The 27,833-nt window shown below is 28.7% G+C and overlaps 1 protein-coding gene across 5 annotated transcripts in view; it reads right to left on the reverse strand.

Moving 5' to 3' along the window:
- Positions 1-846: 846 nt before the first annotated feature.
- The window catches only part of LOC111625236 (lysophosphatidylcholine acyltransferase 1-like), a 29,522-nt gene continuing 2,535 nt past the window's right edge, over positions 847-27,833 (reverse strand). The window contains exons 1-12 of one of the 5 annotated variants that reach the window (XM_023368328.1): positions 20,621-20,782; positions 9,951-10,168; positions 9,689-9,862; positions 9,559-9,617; positions 9,443-9,477; positions 9,275-9,329; positions 5,918-6,000; positions 5,699-5,824; positions 4,000-4,150; positions 3,813-3,911; positions 3,605-3,743; positions 847-1,507 (exon numbers count right to left, since the gene is read on the reverse strand). In XM_023368328.1, the coding sequence (XP_023224096.1) occupies positions 1,359-1,507; positions 3,605-3,743; positions 3,813-3,911; positions 4,000-4,150; positions 5,699-5,824; positions 5,918-6,000; positions 9,275-9,329; positions 9,443-9,477; positions 9,559-9,617; positions 9,689-9,862; positions 9,951-10,168; positions 20,621-20,757 (1,425 nt within the window). In that variant the 5' untranslated portion in view covers positions 20,758-20,782 and the 3' untranslated portion in view covers positions 847-1,358. Of the gene's footprint in view, positions 1,508-3,604; positions 3,744-3,812; positions 3,912-3,999; positions 4,151-5,698; positions 5,825-5,917; positions 6,001-9,274; positions 9,330-9,442; positions 9,478-9,558; positions 9,618-9,688; positions 9,863-9,950; positions 10,169-19,998; positions 20,216-20,620; positions 20,784-27,833 lie in introns of those variants that run through there. The other 4 variants (XM_023368330.1, XR_002756696.1, XM_023368329.1 and 1 more) reach the window with 4 other exon arrangements.

A 27,833-nucleotide genomic window follows, 5' to 3' on the forward strand; every position in this document is an offset into this window, starting at 1 on the left:
TGAAACTTAATCTAATTTTATTAGAAAAAATAAAGTTTAGAAACTGATACAGTTCAGTATCTAGAATATAAAAATTATTTTCTATAATTCCAATACAATCAAAATTTCTTGGATATTAATTTATAAATATTCTTGAATTTTATACATACATTTTTATATGTTTAAGGTCGATTCACATATAAGTGATGTGTCAGTGATATCTACGAATCTATTTACACACAGTTTGAAGTCAGATATAGTCAAGATGGCAAAGTTTACAAGCATGGAATTTGCAGTAATTGCCATAATTTTGGATAAGATGATGCATCAGACCAAGAAATAAAGTGTATACATGATGCATGGAAGAAAAGAGAAAGCAAAACAGCTTGCTACTCCATATGTGGAATCATGTCATGTAAAATCACCTAAAACAAGTCAAAATGCAAGAGGTAGATTTTGCAATAACGCAAAACATTAAGATATGGATATTAATCTCACAATGAAGTGTAAAATACAGCACTATATTAAACACATGAATTCAATTATTATTATTATTAATCACTGACACAAACTTTTACAAAATGAATAGACACTTCACGTATATGTATCAACCTTTATTTTTGTAAATTGAGACTATATTCATTCATTAAAATGATCAAACTTTGCTAAATTGGCACGTTATTATTAGGAAAACATTTCAAATGTAATTGAATAAAATAAAATTTCAAATCAATATATAAATCAAGCATTTATAACTGCTGTTAATATCATTTTATCTAAATTATCTTAATACTGTATAAATACCATTTAAGATATTTAAATTAGCAGCAGCAACAGCAGCATCTACTAAAAATTAAAAAAGCCTACCTTTAGTATAATTTTTTAAGTTTAATTAATAATTTAAAAAATAACAATAATTTATTATAAATTCTGAAATACATATTTTTACAGCATTTATTTTAATTGAATCTAGATGATTTCCAATACTTTAAAACATATCAGAATTCATTAATTTTAGAAACTGGACTGTATCTCACTAATTTATCTGAATATAAAAAATTAAGAATAAATAAAATTTTTCAAAATAATAAAATCTGATGAAAACAAAATTAAGAAACTACATAAAATCTTATCAAAATACATAAATATACATATACATAGTACTTTGTTAAGTAGCCTTTGGCACTGATATTTTATACAACTTTTGGGTTCAAAAAGCAATCAATTTAATTCCATAATAACCAACTAATTATATATAATGATTTCATCCAGATTAATTTTGCACATTTTGCAAAACAGATTTTTGATAAAAAATATCATTCATTATTTCTAATAATCATTTAATAAATGTTTACTGTGAAAGAAGTAAATTATACCAATTATTTTCTCTTCTTTTCATCTTGATTACAATTTGTCTTAAGAACAGAATCTGAAATTATTCTGTCATCCGGCAGTGATACCGAACCATTAGTCTGTGGTGCTCCATTTGAGATGTATTTATTATCGAACAGAATACTTTGAAGATCATCTATTCAGAAAGAAATAAAAAATTCCTTTAAAATATATCAAAACAAAGCTGAGATTTTTAACATTTCTAAGAAGAAATCTTGCAATTATTAAAAGGAGAAATGTGTGAATAAATCTATTGGTATCCTAAAATTAAACAAGCATCTTAACAAAATTACATGTGTCCAAAACTTAAGGATGAACACAATTGTTAGTGGTGATAACTAGAAAAATTCACCAAGCCAGTCAACAATGAGCCTGTGAATGCTTCAATGCAATTAGATTAGGGGTCCCCAAAGTGGTCGATAAAGAGTTCTCCAGGAGTCGATTAATACACGAGGGTCGAAAGGGGATAGATTAATACCAAAGAGGATCAATTAAACTGTCCAGGAAAACAATAGAATATTCCAGACACATCCATCCCAATAAAAATTCTAAATACAGATATGATCAACAACATTACTGACTACCCTAGTTATATCTTGAGTTTTGCCTTAGCTTATGCTGCTTTAAGCATGTGTTACTCTGTTTTCATACATCTGGCAACTATATTAGTGTTGCAAACATGTTATGAATGCTGATAGTTCATTATACACAGACATCTAGTAGGGTTGACATTCTAAGTATTTTATATCTAAATGTAGATATTTTGTCCTTTACAAAGAAAATATTGTAATATATCGAAAATCATTAATATAGTACAGAAGCATTTGCAAGGAAACAAAGTTACAATTGTTCAAGCTCAAGCAATCGTAATGGCCTTTCAAGTAAAAATAGAGCTATTTAAATCTTCACTGGCACAATCCAATTTTAAATATTTTTCAAACTTGCGAGTACTAAAAGAAAATGAAAAGATTTCCGACCATGATTTGGAGATATATTTTAAACATCTTGATAAATTAAGAGAAGACTTTAAAGCATGTTTCATAGACTTGGAGAATATGTATGTTCCCAAATGGTTTGCTAATCCATTTGATGTAAAAATAGATCACGAAGGTAATGAACCTGGCTTAGAAGATGAACTGATTGAAATATGTGTAGATCTCAAAGCTAAAGTGTTGTTTAAAAATAAAAACTTCAGCAAATTTTGGAGCAACAATAATATTGCCACTAAATATCCCAAGCTCAGAGCAGAAGCTGAACCCTTCTTACTTACATTTCCAACTTCATACATGGTTGAAGCTGGTTTTAGCCACATGAACACAATTTTGACAAAACAGAGGAACAGATTGAAATTAGAAAACTGTGGTGATTTGCGACTATAACTTACCAATTTTCAACTGCATATCAATAATCTTGCTGCTTCTCTTCAGACACATCCATCCCACTAATATCAATTATTTTAATAAAAAGGTATGTTAACATATTTTTAAGGTAATTAGTAGTAGTCGCAAAATGACAGTAAAAGGTTTTTTTTCATCCAATATAACTTATGTTTTCAAAGTTAAGTGTGTATTTTACGTATTATGACACGTACAGTTTAAGAACTATAGGCAAATTTCCATTTATCCATAATTTTGCTATTATTTTTTAAGATTATAAATCAGTGGAAAATATCTTCTTTTTCTGTTAATGTTATTGGGTGGATTTTGTAAGATATAGGAACTATAAATTCTTTTGTTGAGTTGTTATACAGGTCTTCTTATCGTTTAACATCAGAAATGCAAAAATGATTTAATGTTTTTGTTAAATAGTTAATCTGGGAGTCGATAAGAAGGCAAATATTCTATAAAGGGTTCGATGGGATAAAAAGTTTGGGATTAGATGGACACATTCCATATTGACAGTCTCTCTCGACCTGAGTATTGGTAAGCACTATATCTGCTACTACCAGTATTGCTGTATGTATCTTTTTTTCACCAAAGATTTACTTTTATTGCTTTGACTCATAAAATCTATTTTAAGTTGTTGTGTATTACCTTGTGTTAATCATCAAGTAGTATAATTCTTGCCATATTTGTCTGAATTCATCTACAGATTTATTTGTGTACAGATGTCGTCTGTCCTTAAGTTTTGGGCACATGTGTATGATTGGGAGTTTGGTAACTTTTAAACATTAATATAATTTAAAACATAGTATTTGATACTGATGTATTACTAAACAATTATTAATACATACCAAATACCAAAGTTTCTCCATCTTTGCTTAATTTTTTAAATATTTTTTCTGACCAGGATGATGATATGCCTTTTATTAACCACATGTATCTTTCAAATTCTGAAACTCCCAAAGAATAATTTACTCCAGAGCAAAACACCTGGTATTTAAATCATCTTTAAGTATTATCATTTTGGAAAAGGTTTACAAATCTGAAACTTAAACTTACTTTAAAAGCATTTTCAAGCTTCTCGTCATCATCAATATCTTGCCTAATGAGCCAGAGACCAGCTATATAACTCCTCAAATCTATTAAGCCTGATCTATTCTATTTGAATAAATAAATGTAAACATAAACAAAAAGTAAATAAATAAAATTATAAAAAATAAAAATATATTATATTAGATAAACTTACTGGATCAAATGCATCAAAGAAATCTCTAATGACCTCTGAAACTGGTTCAGTTAGAAAATTTGCAAACTCTTTGCAAGTAATCAAATTATTGTACAGACTTAATTTATTTTCGGAATTGGCAATTTCTTCTTTGATACTCTTCTTTTCCAAACTGTATATACATATAAAATTATATTTGAGGAAGTATTTATAATTTAAAAATACTTAGAAATATTTATTTTAATACACATCTAACATATGAGAATATCAATATTTTACTATTCAAACTATTAGTAGTATGACTTACACAGATTCTAAACATATATTTTATACTTATTATGATAATTACATACACTATAACTATAAATTAATATTAAAGTATGCTAACTTATATGGATTCATGAATAACTTCAAATATGTAAAATGAATATCAAATCAAATATGCTATTATTAAATAAAAATTATAAGATCATTATGTTAAGCGAACAGTAACAACTTAAATCTACTGTATGTAGTAATTTGCAGGGATAGTTTTGTGGATATCTCTTTCTAAACCAAACAATATTAACATTCTGAAAGGGCTGTAATTTTTAAATTTAAAACATTTAATTTAAAAATGACAAAAAACTACTAAACATGTATTTTTAACTATTTGAGATTCTTGAACATGTGCACATATTTGATCAGGAATACAAATTCTTAAAATGTATGCATGTTCCTATCCAAGTGACAGAAATGGAATTGGAAAATTGAATAGAAAACTACAAAATTAAAAGCAAATATCCTTTCAATTTTGATTTGTTTCAATTCATAGATGGGAATACGATTTTGATTGGGTATATGTGATTTATATTTTGTATATTCTGTCATTCAAAGTCAGAAATTGAAACAAATCAAAACTGAAAGGATATTTGCTTTTAATTTTGTAGTTTTCTTGCTTAACTTTCCTGGCACCATATACATTTGGTGGTGACATTTGTTATGATATTTTATTATTAAAAACTTTTTATATTATTAACTATTATAAAATGGCAAAAAGCTTAATTTTGAGGGTAGGGATGAGTTTTATAAAAAATTATAAATGCTAATAACTAGTAAAATTGACATTAAGTCCAATAATACTGGAGATATCCCTTTATCTCCCCTTGACCTTTAACCAACCAAATTAATAGTATCAATGTCCCCTAAGACACAAACTTCCCTGCAAAATTTCTGACAAAAAGCATAGGCGTTATTAAGCTTCAAACAGGGTGAACAAAATTGTGCCCCCCTCCACACACACACATCCATACACAGAAATTACCACTAAATTTTTTTGCATTTCTCAACATTTCAAGATTTCAAGTACAAAGTGTAAAAATCTTCGAAAGGGAGTTATCTTTTGACCAACTGCCATACTTTCCCTCTGTTATGTATAACAAACGAGAAAGAAAAATGGGATTGTGTACACACCAAATTTGAGTATTGATAAATGTACTTAAAAATTACAATAAATATAAAAAGATTTTATATTCATCATCTTCACTTTTAATTATATTTTTATTATTATATATTTAAATCATATAATTATCATTTAACTATAACTGACAAGAAAATTCTTAGTATTTTGTTAATTAAATACTAAGAATTTTCTGATACTGATAACTTATTTAGTGAAACACTGTTTCCCACACTAAAAATTAATAACATTCATAAAGACTTCAAATTGTAAAAAACATACTTCAATTTTCTTCTTAATTTTAATAATTTTGTTACTCCAACAGTGTGTAACAAATGCCTTTCCTTAGCCCAGACTTGATATTTTATATCATCATAAGACAAATCACATGTTGGAACACACAGTTTTCTAAGACAAAAAGTAACATTTTAAGTATGTCTGCTATTGTAATTATGAATCATTATCATTATTGTTTTGTTTTTTGAAGTTTAGAATATTTACTTAGCCATTATATTTCTGATATTGTCTGCATACAATCTTGGATCTTGTTTTTCTTCTTCACTTGGAGTATATACAGGTAGAAACTGAAAAGAAATTTTCAAAAATATTAAAAATATATTTTATTAAAATCATCAAATGACAGTGTATTAAACATAATGAGAAAATTTTTATTTATATTAAATCAATGAGAAGAAAAACTACATTTTTAATTCTTTAACATCTCTCTCTACTTTTACTATTTTATATCTTAATTACTTAAATTAGTCTTTGTGAAAGTCTCTCTCTCACTGTAATAATTTACTTTCTCATATGTTAAAGATTTGAGTTTCATATTAAATATTTCTCCTTACACTAAGAATTGAAAATAAACTGAAGTTGATTAAAAAAAATTCAAATCAGTTTTTTTATACATATTGAAAAATTCACATAAGGAATTACAGTTTTAAATATTTGTCAAGAACAAAAAGTAAATGCTTTTAGCAAATCAAGTGTTACATCAAAATATTTCAAATACAGGAAACAAATTTAAAATATTTAATGGCAAAATGATAAAAGTACATAATTAAAGATTATACTAAAAGCTAAAATATTCTATATTATAGACTAGTTTTGCTCAAAAAAAAAAAAATTGGAAACATCAAACAAAAACCAATTTAAAATGATAATAGTATTGTTGACAAATGTTCTGTTTTTTGCTCAAGGCATATGAATATATTTCCAAATGAAAACATTTAAAAATAAATTTTGAATTTTCAATATATGAAAGAAATAATAGATTTTAAATTTACATTTTGATTCAACTTCATATAAAGTATTGGTTCAAAACCACTTTCCTTTAATATTATCTTAATATATAGTTTTTGTTCAAATATAAATTTTAAATGATAAAAATTACATGCAATTTGTGAATGATTTTGGAAGTTTGTTGCAATTTTATTCAACTTTTAATTGTATAGTTATTAGTACTGTATATATATTCTTTAATCATTTTAATCTTAATCATTAAAATATTTTTTAAATTATTAATTTCAAACTAAGTATACATCAATACATTTTCATATATAATATAAAAAAAAATTGAACATCAAGAACTGAAAAATGTACAGTTGATTTCAAAATAAGGAATTCATCATCATGAATTCAACATCAATATGAAGTAAGAACTTAATTTATAACCTTATTAATATTTGTTTTAAGAAAGAGTTATAAAATATGAATGCAACAGAAAAATTAAGATCTTTAGTTCAAATGTTACTGTTTATCCATTTAATATAAAATATCACCAATATAAAAGACTTACATTAAAAACCAAAGAACTAAATTTCAAGTATATCAGTTCCAAAATACAGAAATAACTGAAATTAAAAAAAAAAAAAAAAAATAGCTTTCTTATTTAATAACTGCGCATAACTGTTTCAATAAAATTTTTCATCATGATCTAATTTAGAGAAAGCATTGTCAATCAGAATAATTAAAATATTAAACTAAACTATGGAAAGTAAATCATTTTCTGTACTTCTCACTGTGTTATTTTAATACAGTGATATCTCAGTTTTCGTTAATAATCCCTCTGAAAACAATCTGCGAAATCTGAAACCGACAAAAACCGAGGCAATTATTTCCATATGAATCTACATAAATCCAATTAATTAGTTCTAGACACTCCAAAATACATACCATAAACATATTTTATAGAGAATAAATATAGTGTTTAATATTAAAACTAAGAAATTAATTTAAAATTAATATAAAAGACTAATGTAAAGAATAAATGAACATTTAACATGGAATTTCCCATGATGGAGCTAAAAGGAAAGCAAAGCAATGGAATCATGCATATTCAAAATCTCAGCATTAATCCAGTGAGATGTTGCCGGAAGTGATGCAACTGCTAGCATTTTCTAGAGAACAAATGCTGACTGCCTGGAATCTCGGGAGAGAAAAACAATAAAAATGCAAAACATGTAGACTTCCACATTATGTTAAATTTATTTTTGAACTTATTTAATGAGAACAGCTTAACAAAAAATAAAAATTTTGAAAAGAAATAAGGATAAAGATTTTTTAAATTTCCATAGGAGTTTTAAATAATTAAAATCAATCCTAAGATTACACTTTAACAACTAAAAAAATTATGTGGTGTCTTAAGTAAATATACTAGTACAATGATACCCCAAACTTACACGATAGGTGGGACCAAGCAATAACCGCTAAGTCAAATTCGCGTAAGTTGGGATATAATTTCACAATTTGTGTAAAATCCAAGTCATCTGTATGTAATATGTAAGCTAATAAATGTTCTCGTTAATCTTATCTCGTCTTTTGATTTGTTCACGGTTACAAGAAATCACCACATAGAGTCTCTCAAGTCTCCGTAGATATAACAAACACAGAAATAACACAAAATAAATTGTAGCTATGTGTCAATTCCGCACGACACGTCTGAACATGTAAGCCAAACAATAGTGGGGGGAGTGAGTAATCGAGAGTTGCTTGGTACTCGAACAAAAGACAAATTGACAAGATTTGAAAATCGTGTAACTCCGGGTTTGCGTAAGTTGGGGTAGCATAAGTCGAGGTATTACTGTATATTAATATAGTCTATTAATGTACTAACTAAATGTTAATTTTTTTCAATTTATTTGTTGATTTTTCATCAACAAATAAAAAATTGTCAATGCAAAATAGAGCTCTTAAAATGCTTGCAGTTTGCTGCAAGCATTTTAAGAGCTCTATTTTGCATTGGCAGCTATACACGCTGGCAGCACCCAGAAGTCATCTGAGATTTTGAACTGAGGTGATGAGAGGTGCTGGCTGCATGCTGAAATTTTTAANTGTTGATTTTTCATCAACAAATAAAAAATTGTCAATGCAAAATAGAGCTCTTAAAATGCTTGCAGCAAACTGCAAGCATTTTAAGAGCTCTATTTTGCATTGGCAGCTATACACGCTGGCAGCACCCAGAAGTCATCTGAGATTTTGAACTGAGGTGATGAGAGGTGCTGGCTGCATGCTGAAATTTTTAAGACACCCATTGTTTGGCTAGACATGTAAGATAATGGTCACAATAAGAAACAATGCCACACTAAGCAGGAAAATGCATGGTTTTGCAAAATTACCAGTGAGCTCATGTAGGCACGCCGACAAAATCCGAGACAAATTTTTCACGAAAAAAACTGATGATAACCGAAGTCAATGAAAACCTAGATATTACTGTATTAAAATCTAACAGCTGCTGTCACTACAAAACTTATTTCACAATTCTGTAGTAAATAGTTCAAAGCTTTCAGAAGTCTAATTATATCAGCTGATGTAAAATCCTTTTTTGAATCAACTGCACATAAACATAAGACTTACTTCTATTTCGCAAGGCTGATGTAATTGTGTCATTGTAAGCCAAATTACTTTCCAACTATAATGATAAAACAACAGCATAATCATGATACATTCATTAAAATTATATTATTTACAAATCACAACTTAATATTTTAAATCAGTTAGTTAAAAGTAAAGCAATTTTCTTACGCGCCGGGTCCATCCCATGTCCAGGTTACTGTATCCTAACAAATATACGTATGTTTATTATTACCATGTTAAATAGAATTAAGAATTTTAAGAATTCCAATATATAGAAATTTTACCGGCTTATTTAAATATCTAATGCAAACAGGTTGTACAGGAACTCCAGGTAGAAAGGCACCTGACAGAGTAAACAATTTAATTTCTCAAACAAAATTTCTATTTAAAAAAAAAAATGAAAATTAATCTAACCTGATTTAAAATGTATGAGACATGTTCGATTGGTACAAGTTCCTTCTGGAAAAATGAGTATTTGTTCCCAATCATCACCTGAAAGTGCTCTTCTTCTGATTTCCTGTATAGTATGTTGACGTGATAAAGGATCGTCTCTCTTAACATATACAGGTTGCGTATATGTAATTAAAGCTATAAAAAATTTATTCTTTAAATTACACAAACATGTAAATAAATGCTTATTCATGCAAGTTAAAATTTGATATATATTTATTCCTACTAGATACAATAGCTGTAGAACTGCTTTGTTCACGTACTACAGGACAATAGACACCACCAATAAATTCCATAAGTGTGTCAAAAAATGTGGAATGAGGTGCCACACACAAGATAGGAGCTTCAGATGAATGTGCTTTCTTTCCTAAGATCTTAATATTTTGAAACCCAGCCATAAAAAAGAATATGTGTCCAAGTCTTCTCTCACATTCTTTAATAAATCTAAAATAAAATTGTTTAAAATAAAATTAACGATTTTGTTTTAAAAATATTCAGATGATGATAATAGTAAAAACTATTTGCAGTCTTTTGTAGCTTTATTGAATGCAGAACAGGTTTGATATTTTATATCATGTAATATGTAAGTAGGGTTTAATGTGTAATCAAAATTAAACAAATCAGTGATTCTTCAAAGCCTTTTCTAAAAAGTTTGTCTTTATTTTGAAAAAATTGTGAAACAATTCTAAAAACAAGTTATTAAATGCTCAATACTGAAAATCTTCTATTGAAAATATAGAAATGTAAAAATTAGTTACACAATTCACTATATAAAAAATATGAAATTCTACCAGTTCTAACAATGAAGATACTGTAGAGTGTCATTTATCCGAATCAATTGGGGACTGGGGTTGTTCAGAAAACTTATTTTTTGGATATACAATTATGTACAAAAAAATATATTAACCTATCCTGTGTTGAAATTTTTCTCCATTGCATGTCGCTTCGTGTTGATTTTTCATCAATATTAAGCCTAACATAAATTTTTAAAAATAATAATCATGGCTATTGTATTGTTAAAAATTATTTCTTTATTTTGCACAAACAAAATAAATATATTGAAAAATATAAAAACAAAAAAATATTTTGGAAGTTAATCTAGTATCAAAAACTTTCGATTCAGCATGACACAGAATGACTGGAACACTTTCAATTGATCGGCTTTTGGATAAACAACGCTCTACTGTATTGTGAAATAGCCAAATTCTGTACTTATGAACTGTAATTTACATATGAAGTAAATGTATAATGTACTTTTTACCACCATTACATTTAATCTGGAGACTGATTTAATATATCTATTTTCATTTTAGTTGCATATTGGCATAATTTTAAAATCAAACCTTTCACAAATGATTTCACAAATTGCTAATTTGTAAATATAATACAAAATGGTAATTTTATATTTGATATTAAATTACAATATTTTAACTTAAACAATAACAATTTGAAAGATCTTGAAAACAAATTATGACATCATTCACAAGTATAGATGACAGCAAGCCAGGAGTGGAAGCAGCACTCATGACACAGACGACATGACCATTTCCCATTGTGAATCTGGCTGCATACATGATGGACATGATTAAAAATCCATCTTACTGTCTTTAGAACAAAAAGGAAGAAGGAGAAAGTATAGAAAATGAGCAAATATTTATTGTGACACCGTTACAATGTCAGGCTGAAAATTTTTAATCATGTTTTTAATTTATTTAAAATATATGATCTCCATCTCAAATTAGTACTGTAGTGTCTTGCCCCTGTACATCATACTTTTCTGTTAACAATGGAATCATGCCAGTCATCTAATTCATTTCATGGAAAAATTTTTGAATTGAAATAATGTGATTTCTGGTTTACATCAGAAGTTCGTATATAGTTAGTCAGGGTCTTCTGCCCCTAAGCTATCCATATATGGCCTCAGTTTTCATCTGTGTAACTTCATTCTTGAGATTAAAGAAAGACAGACAGACAACAGTGGGAATTTATAGGTCTACAATTTTTTCAAATTGCAGCCCAACAATTGTAAAGCTGATATACAGAATGCTCTATGTTCAGCTAAGAGTAACTTAAATATTTTGATGGAATTTTTTTGAGATTATAAGTTATTAAAATATTCATTATGTATTATGCTAAAAAGCTTTTTAAAATGATAAGAAGAAAATAATTATTAAAAATTTTAATAAATAATGGTTTATTAAAATTCAAATAGTTTTATTTAATCATGTCATGATACTTTAAACAACTGATTATTATCAAATGTAATTGCAGATCAAATGTAATGAGTTCATAGCTGATTTGCAAATCTTAATTTTTAAGCAATGTAATGCTATTTTTAAATACCACCAAACGTGTTAAAATACTATTTCATGCACATTTCTTAATTGTTATTATTAATAAGCATCTATTAATAAATACACCACATCACTCAAAATATTTTCTTCATTAATATTAAAATATTTTATGAGCAATTTTATTCCATGTCTTTTGGGCTTAAGTTATATCTATATTAATCATTTGGAACTCAGATTATTTATTCTTCTTACTAATTATTTCATAAAACTTTATGCAATACAAAAAATTAATTTTTTTCTCAGCTTTTTGTGTGCATGTCAATATTTTTCATCTTCATTAAGTTATGGAAATTTTATGTTCAAAATTATATATCTAATTAGTTTCTACAGAAAATAAGTCTTCAAACTATATGTGTGTGTGTATATATATATATATAGTTTTTTAAGGTAATTAGAATTATTGTATGATTTACAGGGGCAAGATGCTATAGTTCTAATTTTGACGTGGAGAGCATATATTTTAAATAAATTAAAAATATGATTAAAAATTGCAGCCTGACATTGTGACGATGTCACAATACATATTTATTCATTTTCTATACTTTCTCCAAATTATTATTATTATATTTTTTAATGAATCTTTTCACTACCAAATTCATTAATTGTATTAATAGCATTTTTTCCAAATTCCTTGAGTGTCTCGTTTACTTAAAAGTATCACAATGGCTTCTGTGAATATATACTAATGAATCAAAATATTAAACCTCTATGGTTATATGATCCAAATTAACATATATGAATTCAAAGATTAAACAGAAGTCTGGTTAATGTAACTAATATCTAGTTCAGTAAGCAAAAATTGCAATTAAGTCTCATGTGAAATCAATCTTTCCACAATTTTCTACATTAATATCTAATCTAAAAATTAAAGTAATATCTAATTAAATTTTATTGCGGAAATGCAGTCTCAAATAAAAGGTCATCTCCACACTGATGTTTGTAATAATGGAACACACACAATTTTGTAGCTTCAGTAAATTTTATTTATATATTTTAATATCTAATTATTAATCTCAGCTCACCATGGCTGCTTAACTGGCTATCTTTAGGGCCAAATTCCATAATTAAATTAACTTCATTCTAACAAAAATAATCTGGTCTTTAAATATGTTTGACTACTAAACTGGACTTTGATATTGATACAAATTTAGTTTGATAGTTTATTCAAATTTAGTTTATTCAAACTAAATTTGAATAAACTAACCATTAGTTTAGTTATGGATAGTTTATTCTATTCCCATTATCGATAGTTTAATTCTAGATGATTAAGCAATATGAATTTGACTTCTCAATTATTTTGCTAAACAGAAACAAATCAAAATAGAAATAGATAAAAAATTAATTAAATTCACAAAATGAAATAATAATGTTCATCATTTATGATAAAGTTTAAATATTAGAATTTTTGTAATTACAGTGGTGCCTCATATAACGTACGCCTCGAATAACGGATGCTGCGAACAACAGACTTTCTGTTTGGCCATTACGTGACTCGAGTAATGGACTGGCTGCAAACAACGGACTTTCCGTTCGGCAGTTACGTGAGGCGAACAACGGACTTTCTGTGAACTAGTGCGAATGATGTTTCCACTCTTTTGCCATTGCTAATGACAATCTGCTATTTTTATAATATATTAGTATTATTAGAATATATTATTAGTATATCTGAAGTACAGAGCTCACGTTGGGATTCGGCTTGCTCTCTTGTTTATTACGTACATCACCTCAGTGCAGGATATTTACATTTATTCAAGTGTTGTGCAAATCATGGCTTCTAAAAAACCAGAAAGATGATTTCAATTGAAATAAAGCAAGACATCATCAGAAGGAGTGAAAGTTGACAAAAACTTTGTCAAATGGGGAGAGGTTCAGGAGTTTACCAACACTCATTATCCAAACAGAGCTGAGGCCAACAGAATCAATGATCTCTACAATGACATCCTTGCCTGTCATTTCTGACAGGTGTTGAAGAGAGAGAAACAGAGCACCTTGGACATGTTTTTCAAAAAGTACGCTGCCAAAAATCAAAGGATGAAACAAGAGGAGACGACCCTGCAAGCTCCGGTAGCCTCTCTGAATCTGATTAAAAAACAATAGAAAAAACCCGCTGCAATGTGTAAAAAGTCTATTTGTATGAATGTGTGAAGAAAGTGTTCCTCACCTCACATCATTTGACTACCCGGAATAATTGGAGACTTCTCCATTTTCATTAATGGTACAGTATGGTTATTTTATGCTGTGGAACGAATTATGTTTTAACATGTATTTCTATGGTAAAATGCATTTCGTATGACGGACTTTTCACTTAATGGACATGCACCTGGAATGGATTAAGTACATTATACAAGGCACCACTGTATATATTATAAAAATATATTTAAATATAAATCTTAATAAAATTCAAAATTTATTCCAATTCATTTCATAAGCATTGAAAACAACTTAGAAGAGTGTATCAAAGAAGAAAGAAGGAAAGCTAATTCCTGAAAGTGGTTAATTTTGCAGAAAACTACTAAGAGAACAGCAGTAGCTTTCATTTTCTAAGATGAAAATATCATAGAAAATACTGAAAGATGTAATTTTGATACAGTAACAGAAAATTTGAACATCAATTAGACTATAGAAAATGAGTTAATATGTCCTTTTAAAGGAACAAATCACAGAAGCAATAGAATATGAGTATAACAAATATAATAAATTTTTTTTATCTGTGTTTGTATTACAATCAAAATGTACAAAGAAAAAAAAATTGAATGCTACATATTAAATAACCAGTGAACAATTTATCAACAACAAAAGTTACTGTCTTAACTATTACTTTGGAATGCCATTTTGTCTATTCTGTTGTTATTTCACTGGCACTGGTTTCATTCAGCTCCAGAGCTACTAAGTATTTCTCTGTTGAATACCCTCTAGACCAGGGTTGTCCAACCATTTTTCGTAATGGGTCAAATTAGAAATTTAGGTATATTTAGTGGGCCACAAAGGTAATTTATATAAATATGTTTTTAAAAAGTTCAAAATGTGAATGTCAAACTTTAATAAGAAATATATATAATTACAAAAAATACTGTATTGTTGCCTTTCTTTTATAATATCATTAATATCTGCTTTTGTGGTACTAGTCTTAATTCTAAGAGAGTGTTAGTTAAATGGGAATATTTCTCAACCTATTTTTTTCATTGGTTTTGATGTTTTTCATGCACAAAAAAATTGTTCACAACAGTATGTACTATCCCACATGCAAAACAGTTTTCTAGGTAAATTGAAAATTTCATCATATTCATAGAAAGAATGAACTTTATAAAATTCAAGAATGAAATGTTCTCTATGATAAGTTTTCAAAGATTCGCTGCTTTGAAGTTCAATGAGTTCTAGCTGGTATTCAGCTGGTGCTTCTACATAATTTCCTGAGTTACCTCAGGAATAGATCACTAAAAAGTTTTAATTGTTTTTAGTTTTCTGAAAGTCTGGTTGTTAAATCTTTTAACAAAATTTCACATAATTTACTATATGTTTAAAAGTTCACAGTAAATTCTTCTTTTCTTTTTATAAACCCTAAAAATGCACAATTTCACAGTGTAATTTTATCATGACAAATACAGTAACACAAATAATAATTTACATGTTTCAATTATGAAATATTTTTCTGGTCAAAAGATATTGAATTCTCTCTTTTCTTTTGTGATTTTTCTTTTCTTAGTATTAGATGTGATGATCAAATGCTGGGTTATTAAAAATATAAATTTAAAGTTAATGAAATAATTATGAATATAATTGGAGATTGAAAATATTTAAATTATTATGTTAGCAAAAGAAATATATAGATAGACCTATGTCTGTATTATATACTTGTAATTAGAAAAAAAATGCTGAAGTGGAAGGATCTAATTTATTCTTTATTTCTATACAGAATAAATTAGCCCTTTCTATTTTAGCATTAGGCCTAGCCTCGAGTCACTAAAAATGGCTAACACTCTTTTGAAAAGAGGAATTATGTATCGTTTTCATCTGCCTGATGAAAGGAACCCATTCTTTATCACTAACATCATCACTTCATTACAAAAATATTTGAAACTGAAACAATCAAAATGACAAATCATGCCACCAATATTTTTGATTAGTCAGTTACAAATTATGTCATCAATTACAGTCGACCCCCCTATAACGTGGGTTCCTATAACAGAAATTCCTATAACATAGAGAAAAAATTGCGGCAGTATTTGTATAAAGGGACTCGTAAAACATTGTCGCCAACTCGTGTCGCGACAAGATTGGTCGAATCTGGACCAATAGTGGATGAGCAGCCGAACTACTTTCTGCCGCCAAGTGCCACGCTATGGAAAGTTTAGGCGGGTAAATTGAGTTTGCTATCGTCTGTACAGTATTATATATAAATTAGGTACTGTACATATAATTATATATTAATTATATATAAATTAGGTACTGTATATATAATTACATATTAACTTAATTTATTGTAACTTTATTATAATTATATATATATTTTCCACCGTCCAGCGCCACGCTACGGACAGTTTAGGCGAGTAAGTTGAGTTTACTATCGTCTGTACAGTATGTAAATTAGGTACCGTAAGTCTAATACAGCACTAATTTTATACATTTCTTGTGAAAGAAACATTTCTTATTCAACGGCCATAAAAATTATTTCTATTAATGATGTCTCCAAAGTTCAACGAATTTTTCGCAGAAAAATAACTTATCAGAAATCGCGGCCGTCGTTTGGTGCGCTGCTCCGCGACGAAAACAAGCTTAAGCAATGGCGACGTCGAACGGTGCACACTCGGTAAGTAATCCTACAATTTTTTGTTTATAGCATAGTTTATACGGATTATTCCCAAAAAATTATACGTGTTTTGGAAATGTTGAGTCGAATTAGTCTAGAATCGGTTAATTTTATAGAAGAAAACCTTTCAAACAGCCTTAGTCCGTAAACTTCACACGTGTCGGGCTGTGATTGGCTCATGTATTTAAGGATTCCTACAACGTAAAATTCTTATAAAGTGGAACGTATCTAAGCGTTATAGGGGGGGTCTTCTGTACATCATTACGACATTAAAGTGAAGCGAGAATAATTTTTACGACATACTATACCAAAATAAATGAAAATGTACCTAAAAAATTTAGGGTGCAGTGGGCTGCAGGTTGGACATCCGTGCTCTAGATGCACTGCTTTGAAACATGAGTTTATTGATGTTTACTAGCAGACTACATTTATGCTACTTTCAGATAGATATATATAATTTCTCATTTAGCATAATACTAAAAAAGTGCCAAATTTACTTCAAAGAAAATAAAGAGCCATTGCATCCAGATCATCTGAGTCTTTTACCATTCCTTCATCAAAATCAGTGCAAGAAACAGTTTTCCAGCAGGATAATGCTGCAATCCATGATAATGACGTGGTTGACAGCTAAAAACATTGAAATGCTTGAGTGGCCTTCCTGCTCACTTGACCAAAACATAATTGGAAATTTGTGGGCAACTATAGTTAGCTACGTTTATACACAATCACCAATTCTTGACAGTCAACAAGCTGAAAGTTACCGTTATTGAAGCATATGAAAGTGTAATCATGATACCATTCAAAATCTTGTTATGAGCATGCCCAATAAGACTGCAGAAGTTATTGTAAAAGAGATCATGACACAATATTAAAATATATTTATTTGATGTTATATGAAAAACAGCAAATTTATCTTTTTTGTAGTAAAATTTATATATTTGTTAATTTAAATGAAATAAAGCAATTCATTTAACAATTAAATCCAATATTCATGTGTAAATAGCAATATAGTATCACATTATCCAAATTTATAATTTTTTGGCAATGTTATAATTATGAAATTAACTTTAGCAGTTATCACTACTATGGATCTGTTCGATTAGAACTGTTAAGACTGATAAATGTAGCATTAATAGCTGATGATACAGTAAGACCCTGCTTAACACGGGGGATGCGTTCCTAGTCGATAAAGCGCTAAACAAAACAGTGTTAAAAGAGGTCATTTTAACATAGAGTAAATAGGGATAGGGAAAACACGACCAAAAATAGAAAAATTTTACTTTAAGTTATTTTTGTATTAATTTGTATAATAATATATGTTAAATAACACAAACATATGCACACAGAAATGTATAATAATATATTAATTAGTTCATTTTTTCTATATTAATAGTTCATTTTTTGTGACAAAGGTCCTGACTTTTGTGAAATTCTTGCTTTTTTGCAATAAAGTGGTGAAGTTTCATTTGTCGCTTTTTTCTTTCCTTAAGCAAATGTTGGTAGCAGAAGATTGCATCCAAAATGCCTCATTTTGCTTTTGCACTCCTTTCAAAATCTTGATCATTCACTACAATTTAATCAATGATTTCAGTTATCATTACAGTAGAACCCCTCTAATCCGTCACCTTTGGGACTGGGGGTATGGTCGGAACGCAAAAAAGGTCAAATTATCAGAAAAAAGTAAAATAAACAATCTTCCCCTTTGTCCAGTCTTTGTAGCACTGCTAATTTTTCATTTAATGAAAGAGTAACGTGGTTACGTTTCACTCCTGACATGTTGAAAACACACACAAAACTGTACATGTACACACAATGTAAAACATGTACTGTAACGAACACAGAAAAACGCCACGGACAGTGAGTCACCGATGAGTCGGGACAAGTTTCTGGACTCCGACCACGGTCAGATTAACCGGAGTGACGGACTAGCCGAGGGCAGACTAGAGGGGTTCTACTGTACTAAACTTTTACTAAGAAAATCTGTAGAGAAATTTTTTCGTGCATAACTTTAGTTTGTGCATTTATCAGTTAATTCTTGCCAAGCGAAGCCAATATTGCCTATGGCATCCATGATGTTATATTTTTTCCAAAATTGCACCAAACAAAAGAATAGATTTAAAGAAATTACACCTTTTTGCCACTTTTTTCTGATTGGTTCATGTTCATAAATAATCGTATTATGTATGAAGCTATAAAATTCCGCAATAATTTAAATCAGTAAATTTTGAGCTTTTTTTTAGGCTTCAAGCAGATGGTGTTATATCAAATCAGCATTAAGCAAGGCAGCATTAAGTGGGGTCTTACTGTATTTGAATTCTTATTTTCTGCAAATGATACATTTTGCATTTCCAGAAAACAAAATTAATGCATATACAATTTTTTTCTATTTTTCAATAAACTTTTTACAATGAAAACTAAAGAGTTCACTTGGAGAAGATTAAAATGCTTACAAACTCCATTCATTCTCAAAAAATTTAGTTTATGCATCACAAAAATTCAATCAATCACTGACATGTCAGCTGATATTCTTTTTTCTTCTAGCTAATAATTAAACTTATTTCTAATAAATAATTATGTCAAGAAGACCAGTTGAATACTCTTAGTCCATAGAAATAATCACAAGCACTACTTTCAGAGACTATATTTTCTATCATGTATTCACATACATGATAGAAAATATACAGAGTCTCTGAAATGACAGAAAACTTGGCCAGAGTCATACACAGGAATTTTTGAACAAAAGAAATGTGCCTACTTTTATTGCTCTTTGTTCCTAGGTCTACGAAAACACTTGTGGTAATAACATTAATGTGCTGGCCATGACAGTACTAGTAAGATATACAGTACAGTAATAAAAAGATGACTGGAATAAAGCCAAATAATATTAAAACCTTCATTAATTTTAAATGTGTAATTTAAATAAATAAAAATATGCAAACTCTACAACTAAAAAATACACTAAAACAAAATACTAACTAGAAAATAAAAACTAATTGCTAGAAAAGGAATAAGATTAAATCTAAAGAACATTTGTTACATTAAATATCTAAATCTACTACTAGTGATAAGTTTTTTAAAAAGTGCATTTAAGATGCTATCAAATGTATTCTTACTTCCAAACATATAGCAAATACCCACAACTGCCCTTGATGGAGCAAATGTGCAAATGTATACTTGTCAATAAAAATATTCAAGTATATATGTTGAACAAGGACAATAATGGGAACATAATGAGGTGAAATCTTCAGCAGATGATTAAAAAATCTGTATAAAAGTCAAGTGTCAAAATATTAAGAATTCATAATTATAAAATATATTAAGCCAGAGTTCAACAAACTTTAAATAATTTTTAATGCATTAAATGTTTAAATGCTATTATGGTAAAAGCCAAATAAATTTATAAATTAAAGAATCATACATAATTTTCTAGAAAATTAATAGTTAAAGTAATGTACATTTTATATTTGTTGAGCTCTGAAGTATATTAAATTACAACAAAATTTTCTAATTATTAACATTAAAAAAATAAAATGATGATAATATAATTAAAATTTTAAAATTACTTTTAAAAATTAAAAGAAAAATAAAAAGTGTATAAATGTATCAATATACATTTATATTCATATTTTAAAAATCTTCATTTACTCAAAAAATTGAAATTTTAAATTAATTCATCCCAATTAGAATTATACACTATAAATATAAAACAAGATTCTATAATATTAAGTAACTCACTTTCTCCAACCAGACATAGGTTTCTCTTGAAATTCTTTTTCTGATAAACCAATAAAACCAATTGATGTCAAAAGCCATGCAGTCATTAGAAGAATAATCATAATGATAAAACGAATGGGAAATATTGTGAATGTCATTATCCATATCTACAAATGATAAAATTTATTTAAAACATATGTTAATTATTACAAATTCTTCTGTGTTTCCAGAAAATATTTAAGTATCAAACAAAACAAATCAATTATACTAGCTCTATGACGGCTTTTCCTTTTTCGCTAGACTTATTACATCAGACAGAAAGAGGACAAACTTTAGAAAATCATATCTTAATTTCCCTTAGTATGCATTTCAGACATTAAGACCCTTTTCATTTATATCACATGGAGTTGAAAAGGAACTTAATGTCCAAAATGCATACTCAGGGAAATAAAGATATGATTTTCTAAAGTTTGTCTTCTGACTGGTGTAATAAGTCTAGCAAAAAAGGAAAAACTGTCAGAGCTAGTAAAATTGAACACAAGACTAGACAAGAAGCGTATTACAGAAAACAATCATTTTATTTTATTTGTTTTAGTTGCATTAAGTGCTTATTTGCTGATTGAAAAGGTTATATGGCTGTTATTTTAGGTATCAAACATTTTTCATTTATTTGATAAGACATTCTCAGGTTTATATCCTTATAAACTTCAAAGTGTGTGTGTTTCCAATAAATCTGAAACTTTAACAATACATGTCTTACTAGAGAAAAGTTTATTTACCAAATCTGTATTCTATTATTTGACACTTCACTCACAAGCTAACAAAAGACAATTTTTCAAAATGCATACTTTTGAAAAATTTTCTTTTCTTCTTAGATGCATTTCTTCAGTATGAAAAAAATTAAACTACAGTAAACCCCCCTATAACGCAGTAGATACTTTCCGCTTTTTAAGAAATTCATGTTCTACGAGTCCTTAAATACATGAGCCAATCACAAACCGGCACGTATGTACTATATGGACTACGGCTGTTTGAAAGGTTTTCTTCCATAAAATTAATCGATTCTAGACTAATTCGACTCAACATTTCCAAAATACGTATAATTTTTTGGGAATAATCCATATAAACTATGCTATAAACAAAAAATTGTAGGATTACTTACCGAGTGTGTACCGTTCGGCGGAGTCATTGTTTAAGCTTGTTTTCATCTTGGAGCAGCGCATCAAACGACAGGTGAATGTTTTCTGATAAATTATTTTTCTGCGAAAAATTTGCTGAACTTTGGAGACATCATTAATATAAATATACTTTTTATGGCCGTTAAATAATAAATGGTTTTTAGTAGGTCTGCTGCTCGTTTAAACTCAATGGTTTGTGCATGTCCGCTATTAGTCTAGATTTGACCAATCCTGTCGCGACACGAGTTGGCAATGACGTTTTACCGCATTTTACAAGTCTCTTTTAGCGTCTTTATACGAATACAGTCGCAATTTTTTGGCCTCAATATACGAATCCGCATTATATGAACCCGTTTTATAGGGAGTCTACTGTATATAAATTGCTTCAATAAGGAGCGAATCCTGGCCAAAATTTTTGGGCATGATGAAAGTTATAATAAGAATACAGTTGATTTTACAAATATGCGAGCCGTTCACAGCCCGGCACACATATTTGTGAAATTTAAGTAACTTGTACAACATGGAATTCATATAACATGGAATTATCAACAGTGTTATAGGGGGGGTCTACTGTAATAGACCTATCTCTAGCACTAAACAACAGACAGAAATGCTATTTGGTGTGAATAAGAAAGTATGGACTACTATAAAACCTATTATATTTACAAATGAAATATATGAAATATATTATAATGAGAAAGTATTAAAAATTTATGATGATAATTCAGATTTTGTGAGCCCTTGACACTGGGGGCCCAGGGCTTAAGTCCTATTAATCTCTATATAGATCTGCCCCTCTACATAATACATGTATACTGACTGGGTACCGCAAGCTTTTGATACAATCTGGATGTGTTAAATGCTTCAAATGTCATCATGCGAATGCACTTGATTGCTGTGGCAAACCTCTATACAAGCAAGTGATCAAGTTCCTGCAAGCATGGCACTGACTTAAAATGGTTAGCCACTAGCTGTCAATGAAAAAGCAAACACAAATGATAAACAAGTTTACACGTTAGAATAAATTACTATTGGCATATTTGTTCTCATATAAAAAATATATTGACAGTCAAAACTTTCTCTTAAGCATGTGTCGCATGCTAAGCAAGCCAGAGAATTTGCCCCCAGCTTCAATGTACATGTATAACATTTTTGACANTATGAATATAATTGGAGATTGAAAATATTTAAATTATTATGTTAGCAAAAGAAATATATAGATAGACCTATGTCTGTATTATATACTTGTAATTAGAAAAAAAATGCTGAAGTGGAAGGATCTAATTTATTCTTTATTTCTATACAGAATAAATTAGCCCTTTCTATTTTAGCATTAGGCCTAGCCTCGAGTCACTAAAAATGGCTAACACTCTTTTGAAAAGAGGAATTATGTATCGTTTTCATCTGCCTGATGAAAGGAACCCATTCTTTATCACTAACATCATCACTTCATTACAAAAATATTTGAAACTGAAACAATCAAAATGACAAATCATGCCACCAATATTTTTGATTAGTCAGTTACAAATTATGTCATCAATTACAGTCGACCCCCCTATAACGTGGGTTCCTATAACAGAAATTCCTATAACATAGAGAAAAAATTGCGGCAGTATTTGTATAAAGGGACTCGTAAAACATTGTCGCCAACTCGTGTCGCGACAAGATTGGTCGAATCTGGACCAATAGTGGATGAGCAGCCGAACTACTTTCTGCCGCCAAGTGCCACGCTATGGAAAGTTTAGGCGGGTAAATTGAGTTTGCTATCGTCTGTACAGTATTATATATAAATTAGGTACTGTACATATAATTATATATTAATTATATATAAATTAGGTACTGTATATATAATTACATATTAACTTAATTTATTGTAACTTTATTATAATTATATATATATTTTCCACCGTCCAGCGCCACGCTACGGACAGTTTAGGCGAGTAAGTTGAGTTTACTATCGTCTGTACAGTATGTAAATTAGGTACCGTAAGTCTAATACAGCACTAATTTTATACATTTCTTGTGAAAGAAACATTTCTTATTCAACGGCCATAAAAATTATTTCTATTAATGATGTCTCCAAAGGTNAGGGGGGGGTCTTCTGTACATCATTACGACATTAAAGTGAAGCGAGAATAATTTTTACGACATACTATACCAAAATAAATGAAAATGTACCTAAAAAATTTAGGGTGCAGTGGGCTGCAGGTTGGACATCCGTGCTCTAGATGCACTGCTTTGAAACATGAGTTTATTGATGTTTACTAGCAGACTACATTTATGCTACTTTCAGATAGATATATATAATTTCTCATTTAGCATAATACTAAAAAAGTGCCAAATTTACTTCAAAGAAAATAAAGAGCCATTGCATCCAGATCATCTGAGTCTTTTACCATTCCTTCATCAAAATCAGTGCAAGAAACAGTTTTCCAGCAGGATAATGCTGCAATCCATGATAATGACGTGGTTGACAGCTAAAAACATTGAAATGCTTGAGTGGCCTTCCTGCTCACTTGACCAAAACATAATTGGAAATTTGTGGGCAACTATAGTTAGCTACGTTTATACACAATCACCAATTCTTGACAGTCAACAAGCTGAAAGTTACCGTTATTGAAGCATATGAAAGTGTAATCATGATACCATTCAAAATCTTGTTATGAGCATGCCCAATAAGACTGCAGAAGTTATTGTAAAAGAGATCATGACACAATATTAAAATATATTTATTTGATGTTATATGAAAAACAGCAAATTTATCTTTTTTGTAGTAAAATTTATATATTTGTTAATTTAAATGAAATAAAGCAATTCATTTAACAATTAAATCCAATATTCATGTGTAAATAGCAATATAGTATCACATTATCCAAATTTATAATTTTTTGGCAATGTTATAATTATGAAATTAACTTTAGCAGTTATCACTACTATGGATCTGTTCGATTAGAACTGTTAAGACTGATAAATGTAGCATTAATAGCTGATGATACAGTAAGACCCTGCTTAACACGGGGGATGCGTTCCTAGTCGATAAAGCGCTAAACAAAACAGTGTTAAAAGAGGTCATTTTAACATAGAGTAAATAGGGATAGGGAAAACACGACCAAAAATAGAAAAATTTTACTTTAAGTTATTTTTGTATTAATTTGTATAATAATATATGTTAAATAACACAAACATATGCACACAGAAATGTATAATAATATATTAATTAGTTCATTTTTTCTATATTAATAGTTCATTTTTTGTGACAAAGGTCCTGACTTTTGTGAAATTCTTGCTTTTTTGCAATAAAGTGGTGAAGTTTCATTTGTCGCTTTTTTCTTTCCTTAAGCAAATGTTGGTAGCAGAAGATTGCATCCAAAATGCCTCATTTTGCTTTTGCACTCCTTTCAAAATCTTGATCATTCACTACAATTTAATCAATGATTTCAGTTATCATTACAGTAGAACCCCTCTAATCCGTCACCTTTGGGACTGGGGGTATGGTCGGAACGCAAAAAAGGTCAAATTATCAGAAAAAAGTAAAATAAACAATCTTCCCCTTTGTCCAGTCTTTGTAGCACTGCTAATTTTTCATTTAATGAAAGAGTAACGTGGTTACGTTTCACTCCTGACATGTTGAAAACACACACAAAACTGTACATGTACACACAATGTAAAACATGTACTGTAACGAACACAGAAAAACGCCACGGACAGTGAGTCACCGATGAGTCGGGACAAGTTTCTGGACTCCGACCACGGTCAGATTAACCGGAGTGACGGACTAGCCGAGGGCAGACTAGAGGGGTTCTACTGTACTAAACTTTTACTAAGAAAATCTGTAGAGAAATTTTTTCGTGCATAACTTTAGTTTGTGCATTTATCAGTTAATTCTTGCCAAGCGAAGCCAATATTGCCTATGGCATCCATGATGTTATATTTTTTCCAAAATTGCACCAAACAAAAGAATAGATTTAAAGAAATTACACCTTTTTGCCACTTTTTTCTGATTGGTTCATGTTCATAAATAATCGTATTATGTATGAAGCTATAAAATTCCGCAATAATTTAAATCAGTAAATTTTGAGCTTTTTTTTAGGCTTCAAGCAGATGGTGTTATATCAAATCAGCATTAAGCAAGGCAGCATTAAGTGGGGTCTTACTGTATTTGAATTCTTATTTTCTGCAAATGATACATTTTGCATTTCCAGAAAACAAAATTAATGCATATACAATTTTTTTCTATTTTTCAATAAACTTTTTACAATGAAAACTAAAGAGTTCACTTGGAGAAGATTAAAATGCTTACAAACTCCATTCATTCTCAAAAAATTTAGTTTATGCATCACAAAAATTCAATCAATCACTGACATGTCAGCTGATATTCTTTTTTCTTCTAGCTAATAATTAAACTTATTTCTAATAAATAATTATGTCAAGAAGACCAGTTGAATACTCTTAGTCCATAGAAATAATCACAAGCACTACTTTCAGAGACTATATTTTCTATCATGTATTCACATACATGATAGAAAATATACAGAGTCTCTGAAATGACAGAAAACTTGGCCAGAGTCATACACAGGAATTTTTGAACAAAAGAAATGTGCCTACTTTTATTGCTCTTTGTTCCTAGGTCTACGAAAACACTTGTGGTAATAACATTAATGTGCTGGCCATGACAGTACTAGTAAGATATACAGTACAGTAATAAAAAGATGACTGGAATAAAGCCAAATAATATTAAAACCTTCATTAATTTTAAATGTGTAATTTAAATAAATAAAAATATGCAAACTCTACAACTAAAAAATACACTAAAACAAAATACTAACTAGAAAATAAAAACTAATTGCTAGAAAAGGAATAAGATTAAATCTAAAGAACATTTGTTACATTAAATATCTAAATCTACTACTAGTGATAAGTTTTTTAAAAAGTGCATTTAAGATGCTATCAAATGTATTCTTACTTCCAAACATATAGCAAATACCCACAACTGCCCTTGATGGAGCAAATGTGCAAATGTATACTTGTCAATAAAAATATTCAAGTATATATGTTGAACAAGGACAATAATGGGAACATAATGAGGTGAAATCTTCAGCAGATGATTAAAAAATCTGTATAAAAGTCAAGTGTCAAAATATTAAGAATTCATAATTATAAAATATATTAAGCCAGAGTTCAACAAACTTTAAATAATTTTTAATGCATTAAATGTTTAAATGCTATTATGGTAAAAGCCAAATAAATTTATAAATTAAAGAATCATACATAATTTTCTAGAAAATTAATAGTTAAAGTAATGTACATTTTATATTTGTTGAGCTCTGAAGTATATTAAATTACAACAAAATTTTCTAATTATTAACATTAAAAAAATAAAATGATGATAATATAATTAAAATTTTAAAATTACTTTTAAAAATTAAAAGAAAAATAAAAAGTGTATAAATGTATCAATATACATTTATATTCATATTTTAAAAATCTTCATTTACTCAAAAAATTGAAATTTTAAATTAATTCATCCCAATTAGAATTATACACTATAAATATAAAACAAGATTCTATAATATTAAGTAACTCACTTTCTCCAACCAGACATAGGTTTCTCTTGAAATTCTTTTTCTGATAAACCAATAAAACCAATTGATGTCAAAAGCCATGCAGTCATTAGAAGAATAATCATAATGATAAAACGAATGGGAAATATTGTGAATGTCATTATCCATATCTACAAATGATAAAATTTATTTAAAACATATGTTAATTATTACAAATTCTTCTGTGTTTCCAGAAAATATTTAAGTATCAAACAAAACAAATCAATTATACTAGCTCTATGACGGCTTTTCCTTTTTCGCTAGACTTATTACATCAGACAGAAAGAGGACAAACTTTAGAAAATCATATCTTAATTTCCCTTAGTATGCATTTCAGACATTAAGACCCTTTTCATTTATATCACATGGAGTTGAAAAGGAACTTAATGTCCAAAATGCATACTCAGGGAAATAAAGATATGATTTTCTAAAGTTTGTCTTCTGACTGGTGTAATA

The sequence above is a fragment of the Centruroides sculpturatus genome, unplaced genomic scaffold, assembly GCF_000671375.1.
Source record: "Centruroides sculpturatus isolate CEXI.00-Female unplaced genomic scaffold, Cexi_2.0 scaffold317, whole genome shotgun sequence".
NCBI classification, from domain to species: Eukaryota; Metazoa; Arthropoda; class Arachnida; order Scorpiones; family Buthidae; genus Centruroides; species Centruroides sculpturatus.